Below are 14,667 nucleotides of genomic sequence, written 5' to 3' on the forward strand. Positions count from 1 at the left end.
CCAGGAAGGAGGATCATGTGAACATACTTTAAATAAAAAAGAAAGAAGTCCAATCTTTAAGCATTAATGGGGGGGGGGGGGGGGGAAGATAAGAGGTGTTAGTAGGCTAGGACCTCTAGAGCAGGAATAGTATTCATATGATCTGTCTGCTTGACCATCATCTTACTAGGAGCTGAGCATAAAAAAAACTCACCTGAAGGAGATCCATAGTTTGCAATTTCTATCCTTGTTGAAACCACCTAATAAAATGAGTTAAAAACTAAAGTTGCTTTTCACAATTGTGTGACATTTTGTGTTATTCTCCTCTCACCTTGGGGGCAGAAATATCTGAGTGAGATTTTTTTGTTGGGTATATTTCATCACCTCTATCATCCGCACCCTGTTCTCCACCCATTAATGCCCTTGATCTGATAACTTGCCAGACTTCAGCCTAGAGCAAAGGTGTTAGAACCTTTCCATAAAAAAAGGGGGAGGATCTTTGGCATGTCCTTAGTGATATTATGGTGTAATGCACGTTTGTGAGGGAAAGTGCTTGGTTTCACTGACAGACATGACTCTGGCTGAAATTGATCGTTTGGCTGTAATAAAGACATTGTTCAAACCTGTGTGCATCTGTCAACACTGTTTGGTAGCACAGTGAGATAAGCTCTTCCTTCTCCTCTTGCAGTGATCCGTAATGCTTTACCAGCATGTTCTTATTGCCAACCATATTGTAGCATGCAGTAAAGCACTTGTGCAGACAGCTTGTGTGGGCTCAATTCCACCTAACCTTGTAGAGATGCCAAAATATAGTAAGCAAGAGAGGAGTTCCTTAAAGCTTATTTAAATATTTAGCTTTTGTTGCAACTTCAATCAAAACTAAATTGTACTTAAGCTAAAAGTGAACGATAGAATTTACTTTTTATTTTATTCATTTCACCTCTATTATTAATGTAATCTGGGCTGACAAGACTGCAGTAGTGAAAAAAATGTTAGATTTTGGGGCAAAAGACTGATTTAAAAAAATTATTTTCTTTATTTCTCTGGTTAATACATGTATAGTAATCTTTTTTAAATATGCATTTCTCTATGAATCATGCTGGGAGAGAAAAATCAGGACAAAAGAGAAAACCATGAGAGGAAAAAAAAAACCAAGAAAAGAAAAAAATTGAACAAAAGACTTGATTTTGAACCTTAAGTTCTGTCACTACCTATATAAAATGAAAGGATTAGACTCCATTTGGAAAACCTTGGTCAGCTCTAAATTATGTAATCTTATGAAATGGATTTCCCTTTCCTAGAACTAGATCCCTGTAGAAGATTGATTTAGTTTGAACTCTGGTAGCTTTGTTATATGGACTGCCAACTTTAGTGCTGGCACATTAGAGGAGTTTTCACATATGGTTATTTTTTCCCATGCCACTTGATATAATGTGAATATTAGAATTTTCCCTTTAGCTTTAATTGTACTCACTTTCCATTTGCCCCTATTCCTCTTCAAGGACTCAGATGAAAATATTGAGTAACTTTTTGTTTTTTTAGGGATTTGAGCCATAATCGATTATCTAACTGGAACATCAGCTTGGATTCAGAGGTGTTACAGGAAGTGTAAGTTATTTTAATTGTATCTTTGTGACCTAATAAGCACTGTCATTTTGGGGGTGGCCAATCCAGACATGGTAGAGAAAATGGGATGAGAGTAGGAAAGAATTAAAATTTAAAAGCTGTGATTAAACATCAGAACAGTTTGTTTGGATTTGTTATAAAGTCTCTGGGCATTGTGCCATTGTATTGTTGCTTTAAAGTTGCAGTTTGCACTATACTTTCACAAGTGAAATGTTCTGCTTTGTAAAGTTATAGTGTTTTCTTTACTCAGACTTAGAAAACTTTCTTATATGTAAACTTTTTATATGTTCTGCCAAATATTTGACATTTAAAATAAGTTAATAATATAAAAAAGTAAACTTATTTACAGTAATTCCCTATTTATTTGGAAGTTTGGGTACTTGCTGTTTTGTTATTTTCAAGAGAAGTTGAAATTCCAGTCCTTCCCACATCCTTAAGCTTTTCAATAAATGCTTAGTTGTTGCCTACTATGTGCAGGGTATATCATGTACCTTCAAGGAGCTCACAGTCCACTTAAATAACTTTTTTTAAAGGCAGCTAGGTGGCACAGTGGATAGAACACCAGCTCTGAAAACAGGAGGACCTGAGTTCAAATGTGACCTCAGACATTTAACACTTCCTAACTGTATGATGCTGGGCAAGCCACTTAACCCAATTGCCTCAGCAAAAAAAAAAAAAAAAAGTTTTATTCTTTCCTATATTGAAAATAATTTAATCTTGTTTTGATTACAATTCCTCAAATGTTTTTGCATATACTTTTGGATGGGACTAGTTTGCCAAGACCCCAAAATGGCCCCACATTGCTTTGGGGAGTCCTGTACATAATTTAGTTATGAATTCTTTGTCTTTTCTCACTATTATATTGTCACTGAACTTTTTGATATTCTAAGTTACCTACCTCTCATCTTCTTCTACCTACTTCTCATCATCTCTCTTATTTTTTGCTTCTGAACTCCACACCCAAACTTTGTTTTAATTTTAAATAAAATGAAAGTAAACAGACTCATACAAATATATATATATATATATATATATATATATATATATATATATAGTTGCAGAGATTTTGAATGTTCAGAAGTCTTTTCTCTATAGAAATAGGACTATTTCAGAAGCTTTGGGGGCATTCAGTACAATCCTGAATTCCTTCTGTCACATCCTCAGCAAATAATCATCAAACCCTCTCTGTTTGAGTAGTTCTAGGTTACGGGGTACTCAGGAGTACATGAGATAACTAATTTGATAGTTCGTATCCATTCATATTTGTATACATGCATGCATAGACACATATATGTGTACACATATACATAATACATGTGTATGCACATCATCTATAATATTTCCTAAAATGGATATCATAAGCATATATTCTAAATGATTAGTCTATAGAAAAGTTAAGAAAAACACATTTATACAATTTTTCCTATTCTTTTCTGAGTTTACCAGGCTTATAATGATAATAGACTTGCAGGCTAAAAAAGAAGAATCATAATTTTTAGTCCTAGTTCAATTTATTTTGGACCATGGACTTTTTTCTATATTGGTTGGCAGTCTAATCAATCAGTAAAAATTTATTAAGCATGCTGTGTGTTCTAGAGTCTGCACACTTTTTAGTTGAGAACTAAACAAGAAAAAAAAGTTGATTAATCAAATCTTTTTTTTTTGTTCTCCCCAGGAAAATGAATTATAATGAGTTAACAGAAATTCCTTATTTTGGAGAATCAACTTCTAACATCACTCTACTTTCATTGTAAGTAAATATTTAAGCATTTTTCATTTTTCCTCTTAAATCTTTTTTTTTAATAGCTTTTTATTTACAAAAAACATATGCATGGGTAATTTTTCAACATTGACCCTTGCAAAACCTTCTGTTCCAACCTTTTTCCCTTCTTCCTCCCACCCCCACCTCTAGATGGCAGGTAGTCCAATACATGTTAAATATATTAAAGTATATGTTAAATACAATATATGTGTACATATTTATACAGTTATCTTGATGCACAAGAAAAATAGGATCTAGAAAGAAAATTAAAAAAAAAAAACTTGAGAAAGAAAACAAAAATGCAAGCAAGCGATAACAGAACCTCTTAAATCTTTTTAAAAGACACATTATAGTGTTCTTAATTCTTTTACCTCCATTTATATGGATAATACTTAAAGGATAAGTAACAGATAACTTCTAAATGTTTCTTTTTTGGTCTTCAGAGTACACAATGTAATTCCAGAAGTGAGTGCAGAACAGCTTCAGTTTTACCTTTCTTTGGAGACACTGGATCTCAGCTCAAACATTATCTCAGAAATCAAGACATCTTCATTTCCTAGAATGCAACTGAAATATCTGTAAGTTTTAAAAAGTTCCATTTTAGTGCTTTTTAATGTGTGTGTTACATGACAACCTGAATCATTAATGTTCATTTCTGCTAAGATAACAAGATTATAATAATTCCTAGTGAGGAAAAAAAAAGAGAAAGAAGGTGATTTCTAAGGCTAATCTTTGGTTTATTTTACTAATGTAGTTGTATAGAAAGCAAATAAGTGAAATTTGCCAAATTTCTGGCTTTTCAGTATAAAATAAACTTATACAAAAAAAAAAATACAAGCAGTATTATCTGTGCAGAGTTATTTAGGGTAGAATTCTTGTTCAATATATATTTTTGCTTTGTTTATTTCAGGAATCTGAGCAATAACAGGATAGCTACCTTGGAAGCTGGTTGCTTTGATAATTTGTCCAGTTCTTTAGTAGTGGTCAAGTTAAATAGAAACAGAATTAGCATGATTCCACCCAAGATCTTTAAGCTGCCTCATCTTCAGTTTTTGTAAGTAGCTAATTTGAGGGAGCTTTTTCTTCTGTGAAACTATCTTTTCATTTTTTTTTTAAGCAGATGATTCTCAACTGTATATTAACTTTTGTTCATATTTCTCTTAAAGAGAACTTAAAAGAAACAGGATTAAAACTGTGGAAAGTCTTACATTCCAAGGGCTTGATTCCTTAAAATCTTTGAAAATGCAGCGGAATGGAATTAGCAGACTTATGGATGGAGCTTTCTTTGGCTTAGTTAACATGGAAGAATTGTAAGTACTGGGAATCAAAGCAGGAGAGTGTTAACTAGGACTTCTGATTAGGAATTCTAAAGCTCAGAAAGCTAGAGTAGGGTCTTTAATTACACAGAATTTCCATGAAGTAGTTCTTTCCTCTAATCCCTAAGGCAATTGAAGTACAAAGTTGGCATGTGCTGTAAAATATTAAATCAGTAGATTTGGCTGCCCTACCCATAAGTATCATATCTAAAGTTAACTGAATTACTTTTTTCTATTAGGACTATCAGAACTCATCAAGATTAGGCATAGTTAACATAGTTTGGTCATATTTACTCTAGCTTTTAGGTTTTGAAAATCTGCTGTTCCTATGTAATCTTGTTATATTATCCAGCCTTAAATACACTATCAAGTTCATTGATTGTCCTCCTAGATTATATTTGTAGGATTAGGTGAAAAAGAGATTTTGGGTTAGATATCATCCAGGACTAAGACTTCATGAAGATTTAAGAATATTCTTCTCACTGAATATCTTGTTTTATGACCCATTTTCTGCTCTGTTTCTCTAATTCTTCAGAGAACTGGAGCACAATAACCTAATAGAAGTGAACAAGGGCTGGCTCTATGGCTTGAGGACATTACAACAGCTCTATGTCAGCCAGAATGCTATTGACAGAATCAGTCCTGATGCCTGGGAGTTCTGCCAGCAACTATCTGAACTGTAAGTGTTAAACTCAATTTCAGTGATGATTTTGCAGTTTAGATCAGGTTGAAATTAATAATTGTCATAGTAATAAAGTCTAGAAGTTCCTAACCTATATTCTAGGAGTTTAAAAGTTCTAGAATATATGTATCTTATAAGAAGGATGTGAAATGTAAAGTTGTACTCAGGTATAATGAATTTCTTACTGTTGCCAAAATATTATTTACAGTGACTTATCCTATAATCATTTAACTCGCCTGGATGAAACTGCCTTTGCGGGACTGAGCTTATTGGAGAAGTTGAATTTAGGGGACAACAGGGTCACTCACATTGCTGATGGGGTTTTTAAAGACCTTTCAAATCTGCGGACATTGTAAGTATATTGGTTCAAAAAAATTGGCTTTTGCTTCAATAAAAAAAGTCAAAAGAAATAAAAATAACTAATAAATATCCTCACTATAATTTAATCATTTCATTATTGTTGTAATTTTGTTGCTCCTTTGCCTTAGGCTAAAACTATATCAAATCTCTTTTAGATTGGTCAATCAACAATATATGTTGGCTCTCCATTCTATGCCTACTGTTATGCTAAGCACCATTGGGATCGTATAATAAGGCACACCATTCTTATCTAAAAGAAACTTATAGTCTTTAATAGTCAAGAATATATCTGAACTTTTATCTGTTATTTACAAATTCATTTGAAATAAATCATCCTGATTGTTGGTTCATTAAAATGCCTTAATTAGCAACACTTTAGGAGATTTTGTAAATTGTTATGTTCTAATAATATTTTAATGAAATGTAATTTTTAAAATGTATAGCAAAAATGAGAGTGAGCAAAGTGATTAATAACAGAATTTGTTATGGTCTTAAAGGATGCTAAATACGGGATTGTCTGGTCATTAAATTCCAAGCAATGAATAAGACAAGGTGGTGTGCCAATTGACCAGGTTGCAAACATTCGTGCTTAACTATGGATGAGAATGGCAATTTAGATCTAATACAGAGGCTTTTGTCTGAATTTTAAAATAGATGGAGCCAGTTTTCCTCCAAATTTGGATTTGGTTGATTTTTCAAGAGCTTTCTATCTTCTTGTCAGAGTAAATAGACTAATAGTATACTTTGTATTTACCTAATGTAGCCATTTTGGGATAAGACAAAGGAAATCCCAGCAGGTCTTTTGACTCCCAGAACCCAATATACTTTACCGAAGAATAAGGGTGATACTATCTGCAAAGAACTAGAGAATCTGGGGCGATACTCCATGCATACCATTATGACTGCTTTAAAAGAAGTTGAAGACAGAATTGGAGCTAGAGTTTAGAGATCCTGGTTCTGGGGTTGAAGTTATCCTGTGGCCATTCTTTTTCTTTTTCTTTATTTTAAAGAATTGAAACTAATATGCTTCTTTCTTTCAGCATCTTGACAGCTGGGGAAAAGGGAAGAAATTAAACTACCATGTGAATATTCACACTGGTATGCTAGTTGATGGTCATATTAGGGGAGATGGGAGAGGAAATGGGGAAGCTGATGAGCAGAAAGCACTATGCTGCTGGAGATGCAAAGAGCGAGTCTGGTCATTTCTTTGGAAAAAGGGCAGGAAATGAGCAGTCTTAAAGAAACTGAGTTATAGAAGGCAAGAGGAAAAAAACTTGTCTTGTTTAGAAGCAAGATTTTGAGTAAAGTGGACCATTGATGGCCATCTTTGATATAGTAATCCATATAGTTTTAAAATAGTCTGTAAAAGTAGAAAATTTTGGTATTTTGGCATAAGTAGACTTGAAGAGATACCAAATACCAAATATTCTCTTGCTGGCATTTTCCATCTAGCACTCATGTAACTACATTTCCTTTGAGGATGGCCTAGTGAATTTTGAAAGACCCATAATTTTTATTTTAAAGAAAACACTGTAGCATTGTTATTCACATGTATCTTCCTTGCTTCCCAGGGGAAAGAATCTAATTGCTCTGGAGTTGTGAAATGCTGTATTGGTATTAGTTGTAGTCTGCCTTTCTAAGCTGAGGACCCTGGGGATAGACATAGGTCACAAAGAAATCCCATTAGTTAGTAACCAGATTTGTGAACTATATTCCCTGAACTTGCAAAAAACCTATTGCTGCCTGCCTCACAGCCCTGTACAGTCCCCTTCCTATAATCTTTTAATATGCTAACACAATTAGGAACTGTTAGCCAGGAAGATTAACATTCTTAGCATGTTGCTTAATTTACTTATCCAGGCTTGCCTCTGGATTCTTTTAGCTTGTGACAAACAGCAATCTCTCTCACATGTCTATCTTTCAAATGATCACAGAATTTCCTTCCTAAGGAACTAATTCAAAGCATAGTCTTTGAAGTTAGGAAAACTGTGATTTTGGGCGGGGGGAGGGGGGCGGGGCGGGTAGGATCAAACCAGAGTGGTTATTTGACATGGCTATGTTAGGATGCTAACAATGTTAACCTAATGTTAGTGGTCCCTGGCCTTTCCCTAAAACAAAAAGGTGCTTTCACTCTTGCAGAGATTTACGGAACAATGAGATCTCCTGGGCCATAGAAGATGCAAGTGAAGCATTTGTAGGACTCAACAAACTCACTAAATTGTATGTATTCCTGATGTTATCTGTGCCTGTGCAAAAATATGTTTCATAACTCTATTCTCTGAGACTTTTGATACTGATACTCGGTGGAAGTTAACTTACTCCTAGATTTTCTTTCTTTTTTGGGCCTCTACTATTGAAAAACCATTATTTCCAGGGCATTTAGATGGTATGGTGGATAGAGCATGAGTCTGGTATCAGGTGGACCCGGAGTTCAAATCCAACCTCAGACACTTGACACTAGCTGGATGACCTTGAGCATATCTCAATTGCCTTCCATAAAAACTGTGGTCACCTATATAGTGAAGTTGTGTTCAGGTTAAAAAAAAAATAGGTTCTGCATAAAAGGAGTAGTAGTAAAAGAACAAAACCATTTAATATGAAAGCTTCTGTCAGTTTTATCTAGCAATAATTGGGGCTGTTGGATCTAAGAAACAAAGATGATAGACCTAGGCTGGGCCTTCCAGCAGCTTGTCCAAAGAAAGCTATCTGCTAAGAAGGGACATAGCACAGAAACCAGGTCTCCCAGGTCCCCATTAGCTTTGCTGCTTGCTTCTTCCTGTGCAGCTTTGGAAACTCATTTAGTTTTCTCACTAGTTACTCACTGATTGTCAGGTTCTTCACCTTTATGATGAAGAAGCTGGATAAGACAACAGCTGAGGTTCTTCTCCCTCTGAATCTGGGATCCCCTCTGAAATTGAATCTGATACCAGAGAAGAAAGACATTGAACTAGGAGGACATCCCCATGGTCAGAGTGATGTTCAGAACCTTCATTTTATTTTTGGTTTTGTGTTTAAAACTCAAAACTCTTGAAAATTGAGAGGTGTTTGTTGCTGTTTTAAGTTCATTCTGGCCTTGTTTATAAGTTAATTTACTTTTTTTTTTTTTTTTTTTTTTTTTGGGCTTGGAGAATTTTATTACCAAAGTTTGTTTGTATTTCAGAATTTTACAAGGAAACCATATTAAGTCGGTTACAAAGAAGGCATTTATTGGTCTTGAAGCCCTTGAGCATCTGTAAGTAGTTTGCATACATTAAGATCCACTGAATAAATAACCTTTGCTGTTAGCAAAGCTTTTTAGGGTTAGCAAAGCTACTTAGTGTTTTAATTGCAGTTGTACAAATGACAAGAGGTAAAAAATGTTTTGTTTCTTTTGGTTGTAGAGACTTAAACAATAATGCTATAATGTCTATCCAAGAAAATGCTTTCGCACAGACACATCTGAAAGAACTGTAAGTACCTTCTTTTTTATTCCTGTCATCAGCCCCTGACATTTAATGTCTTGATTATAAGCCTGACCCAAAATGAGTTTTGGAACTAGAGTAAAAACTGGATATCACATTGATTTTTAACTCTGCCCATAAAAATATCCATGCATGGGCTTTGCCAGGGCTGCTGCCTTGGAGCTAATCTTTTCCCTTGGTCTTTGTCCTCTGTTCTCTTTCCGTCCTGGCGTTAATCATTGCCCCTGCCCTTTGGTTTTGATGGGTGTCTGTAGGCTGTGATTTGGGTGTGAAGGGAAGGGGACAACCCACCAGCAAGGCCCTGCCCTCCTAGGTGAATGCAGCTCAGAAAGGCCCCAACACAAATCATCCTCAAGGGCTTGGCTTTTTTATTGATCAGTAAGGAAGCCTTACCCCAGGGCTAGTCAACCAGACACCCTGCTCCTGGGCCCATGAACAACAATATTGTTTGTCCAGGACCAGCCACCAGAAAGACTCATACCATAGCAATCCAGTAGCTAAACCTCACACTCAGGAGAGACTACAAGCCAGAAGGGAAGCCCAACCTACAGGAAAAGCAATCAGCTAAGTCCTGAAGTCCAGTGATAGCCAGCGTAAGACCCAGACCACTAGCACAAAAAAAACTTAGGACAGTGTAGGACTAGATCCCCACACATAAAAACACCAAGTCACCAAAGAAAGACAGAAAAAAATGACCAAAAAGCAAACAAAAATCTTGACTATAGAAATTTATATGGTTATAGGAAGGATGGAGGTATAAATTTAGAAGAGAACATTAGTGTCAAAGTAACTTAGTGTGAAGCCTCAAAAAGAAATTGTAATTTGGTCTCAGGCCCAAAAAGAGTTCTTGGAAGAGTTTGAAAAGGATTTTTAAAAACAAATTAGAGAAGTAGAAGGAAAATAGGGAAAAGTAGTTTTATATATAATATAAAAGCATCATGAAAAAAAGTGAATAGCTTGGGAAGAGATATACCAAAATTCATCAAGGAAAATAACTACCTAAAAAATAGAATTGGACAGATAGAAAAGGGAATACAAAAGTTCACTGAAGAGAGTAATTCCTTAAAAATTAGAATTGAGTAAGTAGAAACTAATAACTGTAAGACATCAGATAGAATAAAAGAAAATCAGAAAAGTAACCAAATAAAAGAAAATGTGAAAATTCTCATTGCAAAAGCAACTGACCTAGAAAATAGATCTAGGAAAGATAATAAAAGGATTATATGGACTTGAAAGCCATGATTTAAAAAAAAAAAAAAGCCTGGACAACATCTTTAAAGAAATTGTCAAAGTACTTTGATATAGTAGAACTAGGAGGCAAAATAGAAATTGAAAGAATCCACCAATCACCACCTGAAAAAAAAAATCCCAAAATGAAAACTGCTAGCAACATCATAGTCAGATTCCAGAGCTCATAGATCACAAAAATAGATAGCATTGCAAGCAGCCAAAAAGAAAATTCAGATATGGAGCAACAGTCAGGATTATGCAGGATTTTGCATCTTAAACTTTAAAAAACTGAAGAAATTGGAATCATACCAAAAGGCAAAGGAATTTAGATTGAAACTAAGAATCACCTACCCAATAAAATAAAATCAGGGGAAAAAATTGACATTTAATGAAATAAAGGTCTTTCAATAATTTTTTTTTTTTATAGTAACTTTTTTTTGACAGAATCCATGTCAGGGTAATTTTTTTTTACATTATCCCTTGCACTCACTTCTGTTCCGATTTTTTCCCTCCCACCCTCCACCCCCTCCCCTAGATGGCAAGCAGTCCTATATATGTTGAATATGTCCTAGTATATCCTAGATACAATGTATGTGTGCAGATCCAAACAGTTTTCTTGTTGCACAGGGAGAATTGAATTCAGAAGGTAGAAATAACCTGGGAAGAAAAACAAAAGTGCAAACAGTTTACATTCATTTCCCAGTGTTTTTTTTCTTTGGGTGTAGCTGCTTCTGTCCATCATTGATCAATTGAAACTGAATTAGGTCTCTTTGTCCAAGAAATCCACTTCCATCAGATTACATCTTCATACAGTATCGTTGTTGACGTATATAATGATCTCTTGGTTCTGCTCATTTCACTTAGCATCAGTTCATGTAATTCTCTCCAAGCTTCTCTGTATTCATCTTGCTGGTCATTTCTTACAGAACAATAATATTCCATAATATCTTATACTACAATTTACCTCAACCATTCTCCAATTGATGGGCATCCACTCAGTTTCCAGCTTCTAGCCACTACAAACAGGGCTGCACAAACATTTTGGCACATACAGATCCTTTTCCTTTTTTAGTATCTCCTAGGGGTATAAGCCCAGTAGAAACACTGTTGAATCAAAGGGTATGCACAGTTTGATAACTTTTTGGGCATAATTCCAGATTGCTCTCAGAATGGTTGGATTGCTCACAACTCCTACCAACAATGTATCAGTGTCCCAGTTTTCCCGCATCCCTCTAACACTCATCATTATTTTTTCCTGTCATCTTAGCCAATCTGACAGGTGTGTAGTGGTATCTCGGAGTTGTCTTAATTTGCATTTCTCTGATTAATAATGATTTGGAACAGTCTTTCATATGAGTGGTAATGATTTCAATTTCATCATCTGAAAATTGTCTGTTCATATCCTTTGACCATTTATCAATTGGAGAATGGCTTGGTTTCTTATAAATTAGAGTCAGCTCTCTATATATTTTGGAAATGAGGCCTTTAACTGTGAAGATGTTTTCCCAGTTTGTTGCTTCCCTTCTAATCTTGTTTACATTAGTTTTGTTTGTACAGAAGCTTTTTAATTTGATGTAATCAAAATTTTCTAATGGTTTCTAGTTCGTCTTTAGTCACAGATTTCTTCCTCTTTCACAAGTCTGAGAAATAAACTATCCTATGTTCCTCTAATTTGTTTATAATCTCGTTCTTTATGTCTAAATCATGCACCCATTTTGATCTTATCTTGGTATACGGTGTTGTGTGGATTCATGTCTAATTTCTGCCATACTAATTTCCAGTTATCCCAATAATTTTTGTCAAATAGTGAGTTCTTATCCCAAAAGTGAGGATCTTTGGGTTTGTCAAATACTAAATTGCTATAGTTGACTATTCTGTCTTGTGAACCTAACCTGTTCCACTGATCAACTAATCTATTTCTTAGCCAATACCAAATGGTTTTGGTGACTGCTGCTTTATAATATAGTTTTAGATCAGGTACAGCTAGGCCACCTTCATTTGATTTTTTTTCATTAATCCTTTTGAGATTCTTGACCTTTTATTATTTTGTTGTTATTTTTCTAGATCGTTAAAATATTTTCTTGGAAGTCTGATTGGTATAGCACTAAATAAATAGATTAGTTTAGGGAGTATTGTCATCTTTATTATATTTGCTTCGACCTATCCAGGAGCACTTTGATATTTTTCCAATTGTTTAAGTCTGACTTTATTTGTGTGGAAAGTTTTTTGTAATTTAGCTCATATAATTCTGACTTTCCTTTGATAGATAGATTCCTCAAATATTTTATGCTGTCGACAGTTATTCTGAATGGAATTTTCTTTGTATCTCTTGCTGTTGGATTTTGTTGGTGATGTATAAAATGCTGAGGATTTATGGGGATTTATTTTATAACCTGCAACTTTGCTAAAGTTATGGATTATTTCTAATAGCTTTTTCGTAGAATCTCTAGGGTTCTCTAAGTATACCATCATATCATCTGCAAAGAGTGATAGTTTGGTTTCCTCACTGCCTATTCTGATTCCTTTAATCTCTTTCTCAACTCTTATTGCTGAGGCTAATGTTTCTAATACAATATTGAATAATAATGGTGACAGTGGGCAACCTTGCTTCACTCCAGATCTTACTGGGAAAGATTCCAGTTTTTCCCCATTGCATATGATGCTTACTGATGGTTTTAAATATATGCTCCTGACTATTTTAAGAAAAAGTCCATTTATTCCTATACTCTCAAGTGTTTTTATTAGGAATGGATGTTAGATTTTATCAAATGCTTTTTCTGCATCTATTGAGATGATCATATGGTTTTTGTTAGTTTGCTTATTGATATAGTCAATTATGCTAATAGTTTTCCTAATATTGAACCAGCCCTGCATTCCTGGTATAAATCCTACTTGATCATAGTGTATTATCCTGGGGATGATTTTCTGTAATCTTTTTGCTAATATTTTATTTAAGATTTTAGCATCGATATTCATTAGAGAGATTGGTCTATAATTTTCTTTCTCTGTTTTCAGCCTACCTGCTTTAGGTATCAGTACCATGTCTGTGTCGTAAAAGGAGTTTGGTAGGACTCCTTCAGTCCCTATTTTTTCAAATAGTTTATATAGCATTGGGGTTAATTGTTCTTTAAATGTTTGGTAGAATTCACATGTAAATCCATCTGGTCCTGGGGATTTTTTCTTAGGGAGTTGGTTAATAGCTTGTTCTATTTCTTTTCTAAGATGGGACTGTTTAGGATATTTACTTCTTCCTCTGTTAATCTGAGCAAGCTATATTTTTGAAGGTATTCTTCCATTTCATTTAAGTTGTCGAATTTATTGCCATAAAGTTGGGCAAAATAATTCCTAATTATTGCTCTAATTTCCTCTTCATTAGTGACGAGTTCTCCCTTTTCATTTTAAGACTAAAATTTGATTTTCCTCTTTCCTTTTTTAATCAAATTTACTAAGGGTTTGTCTATTTTGTTGGTTTTTTCATAGAACCAACTCTTAGTTTTATTAATTAATTCAATAGTTTTTTACTTTCAATTTTATTGATCTCTCCTTTTATTTTTAGAATTTCAAGTTTAGTGTTTGACTGGTTGTTTTTAATTTGTTCCTTTTCTAGCATTTTTAGTTGCAAGCCCAATTCGTTGACCTTCTCTTTCTCTACTTTATGCAAGTAAGCCTCTAGAGATATGAAATTTCCCCTTATTACCGCTTTGGCTGCATCCCACACATTTTGATATGATGTCTCATTATTGTCATTTTCTTGGGTGAAGTTATTAATTATGTCTATGATTTGCTGTTTCACCCAATCATTCTTTAGTATGAGATTATTTAGTTTCCAATTATTTTTTGGTCTATTTTCCCCTGGCTTTTTGTTGAGTGTAATTTTTATTGCATCGTGGTCTGAAAAGGATGCATTCACTATTTCTGCCTTACTGCATTTGAGTTGAGGTTTTTATGTCCTAATATATGGTCTATTTTTGTATAGGTTCCATGAACTGCTGAAAAGAAAGTGTACCCTTTCTGTCTCCATTTTGTTTTCTCCAGAGGTCTATCATATCTAACTTTTCTAGTATTCTATTTACCTCTTTGACTTCTTTCTTATTTATTTTGTGATTTGATTTATCTAATTCTGAGAGTGCAAGGTTGAGATCTCCCACTATTATAGTTTTGCTATCTATTTCTTCTTGCAGCTCTTTAATTTCTCTTTAAAATTAAGATGCTACACCACTTGGTGCATATATGTTTAATATTGATATTGCT

General features: G+C 34.3%; 1 protein-coding gene across 1 annotated transcript in view; it reads left to right on the forward strand.

Annotated features, from left to right (window-relative positions):
• LRIG2 (leucine rich repeats and immunoglobulin like domains 2) overlaps positions 1-14,667 on the forward strand; it is a 47,447-nt gene that overhangs the window by 16,766 nt on the left and 16,014 nt on the right. Inside the window, exons 2-11 of the mRNA XM_031967317.1 lie at positions 1,522-1,587; positions 3,281-3,355; positions 3,811-3,945; positions 4,278-4,421; positions 4,534-4,677; positions 5,219-5,362; positions 5,574-5,717; positions 7,865-7,945; positions 8,886-8,957; positions 9,106-9,174. Of these exons, the coding sequence (XP_031823177.1) occupies positions 1,522-1,587; positions 3,281-3,355; positions 3,811-3,945; positions 4,278-4,421; positions 4,534-4,677; positions 5,219-5,362; positions 5,574-5,717; positions 7,865-7,945; positions 8,886-8,957; positions 9,106-9,174 (1,074 nt within the window). The remainder of the gene's footprint in view (positions 1-1,521; positions 1,588-3,280; positions 3,356-3,810; positions 3,946-4,277; positions 4,422-4,533; positions 4,678-5,218; positions 5,363-5,573; positions 5,718-7,864; positions 7,946-8,885; positions 8,958-9,105; positions 9,175-14,667) is intronic.

The sequence above is a fragment of the Sarcophilus harrisii genome, chromosome 4, assembly GCF_902635505.1.
Source record: "Sarcophilus harrisii chromosome 4, mSarHar1.11, whole genome shotgun sequence".
NCBI lineage: Eukaryota > Metazoa > Chordata > Mammalia > Dasyuromorphia > Dasyuridae > Sarcophilus > Sarcophilus harrisii.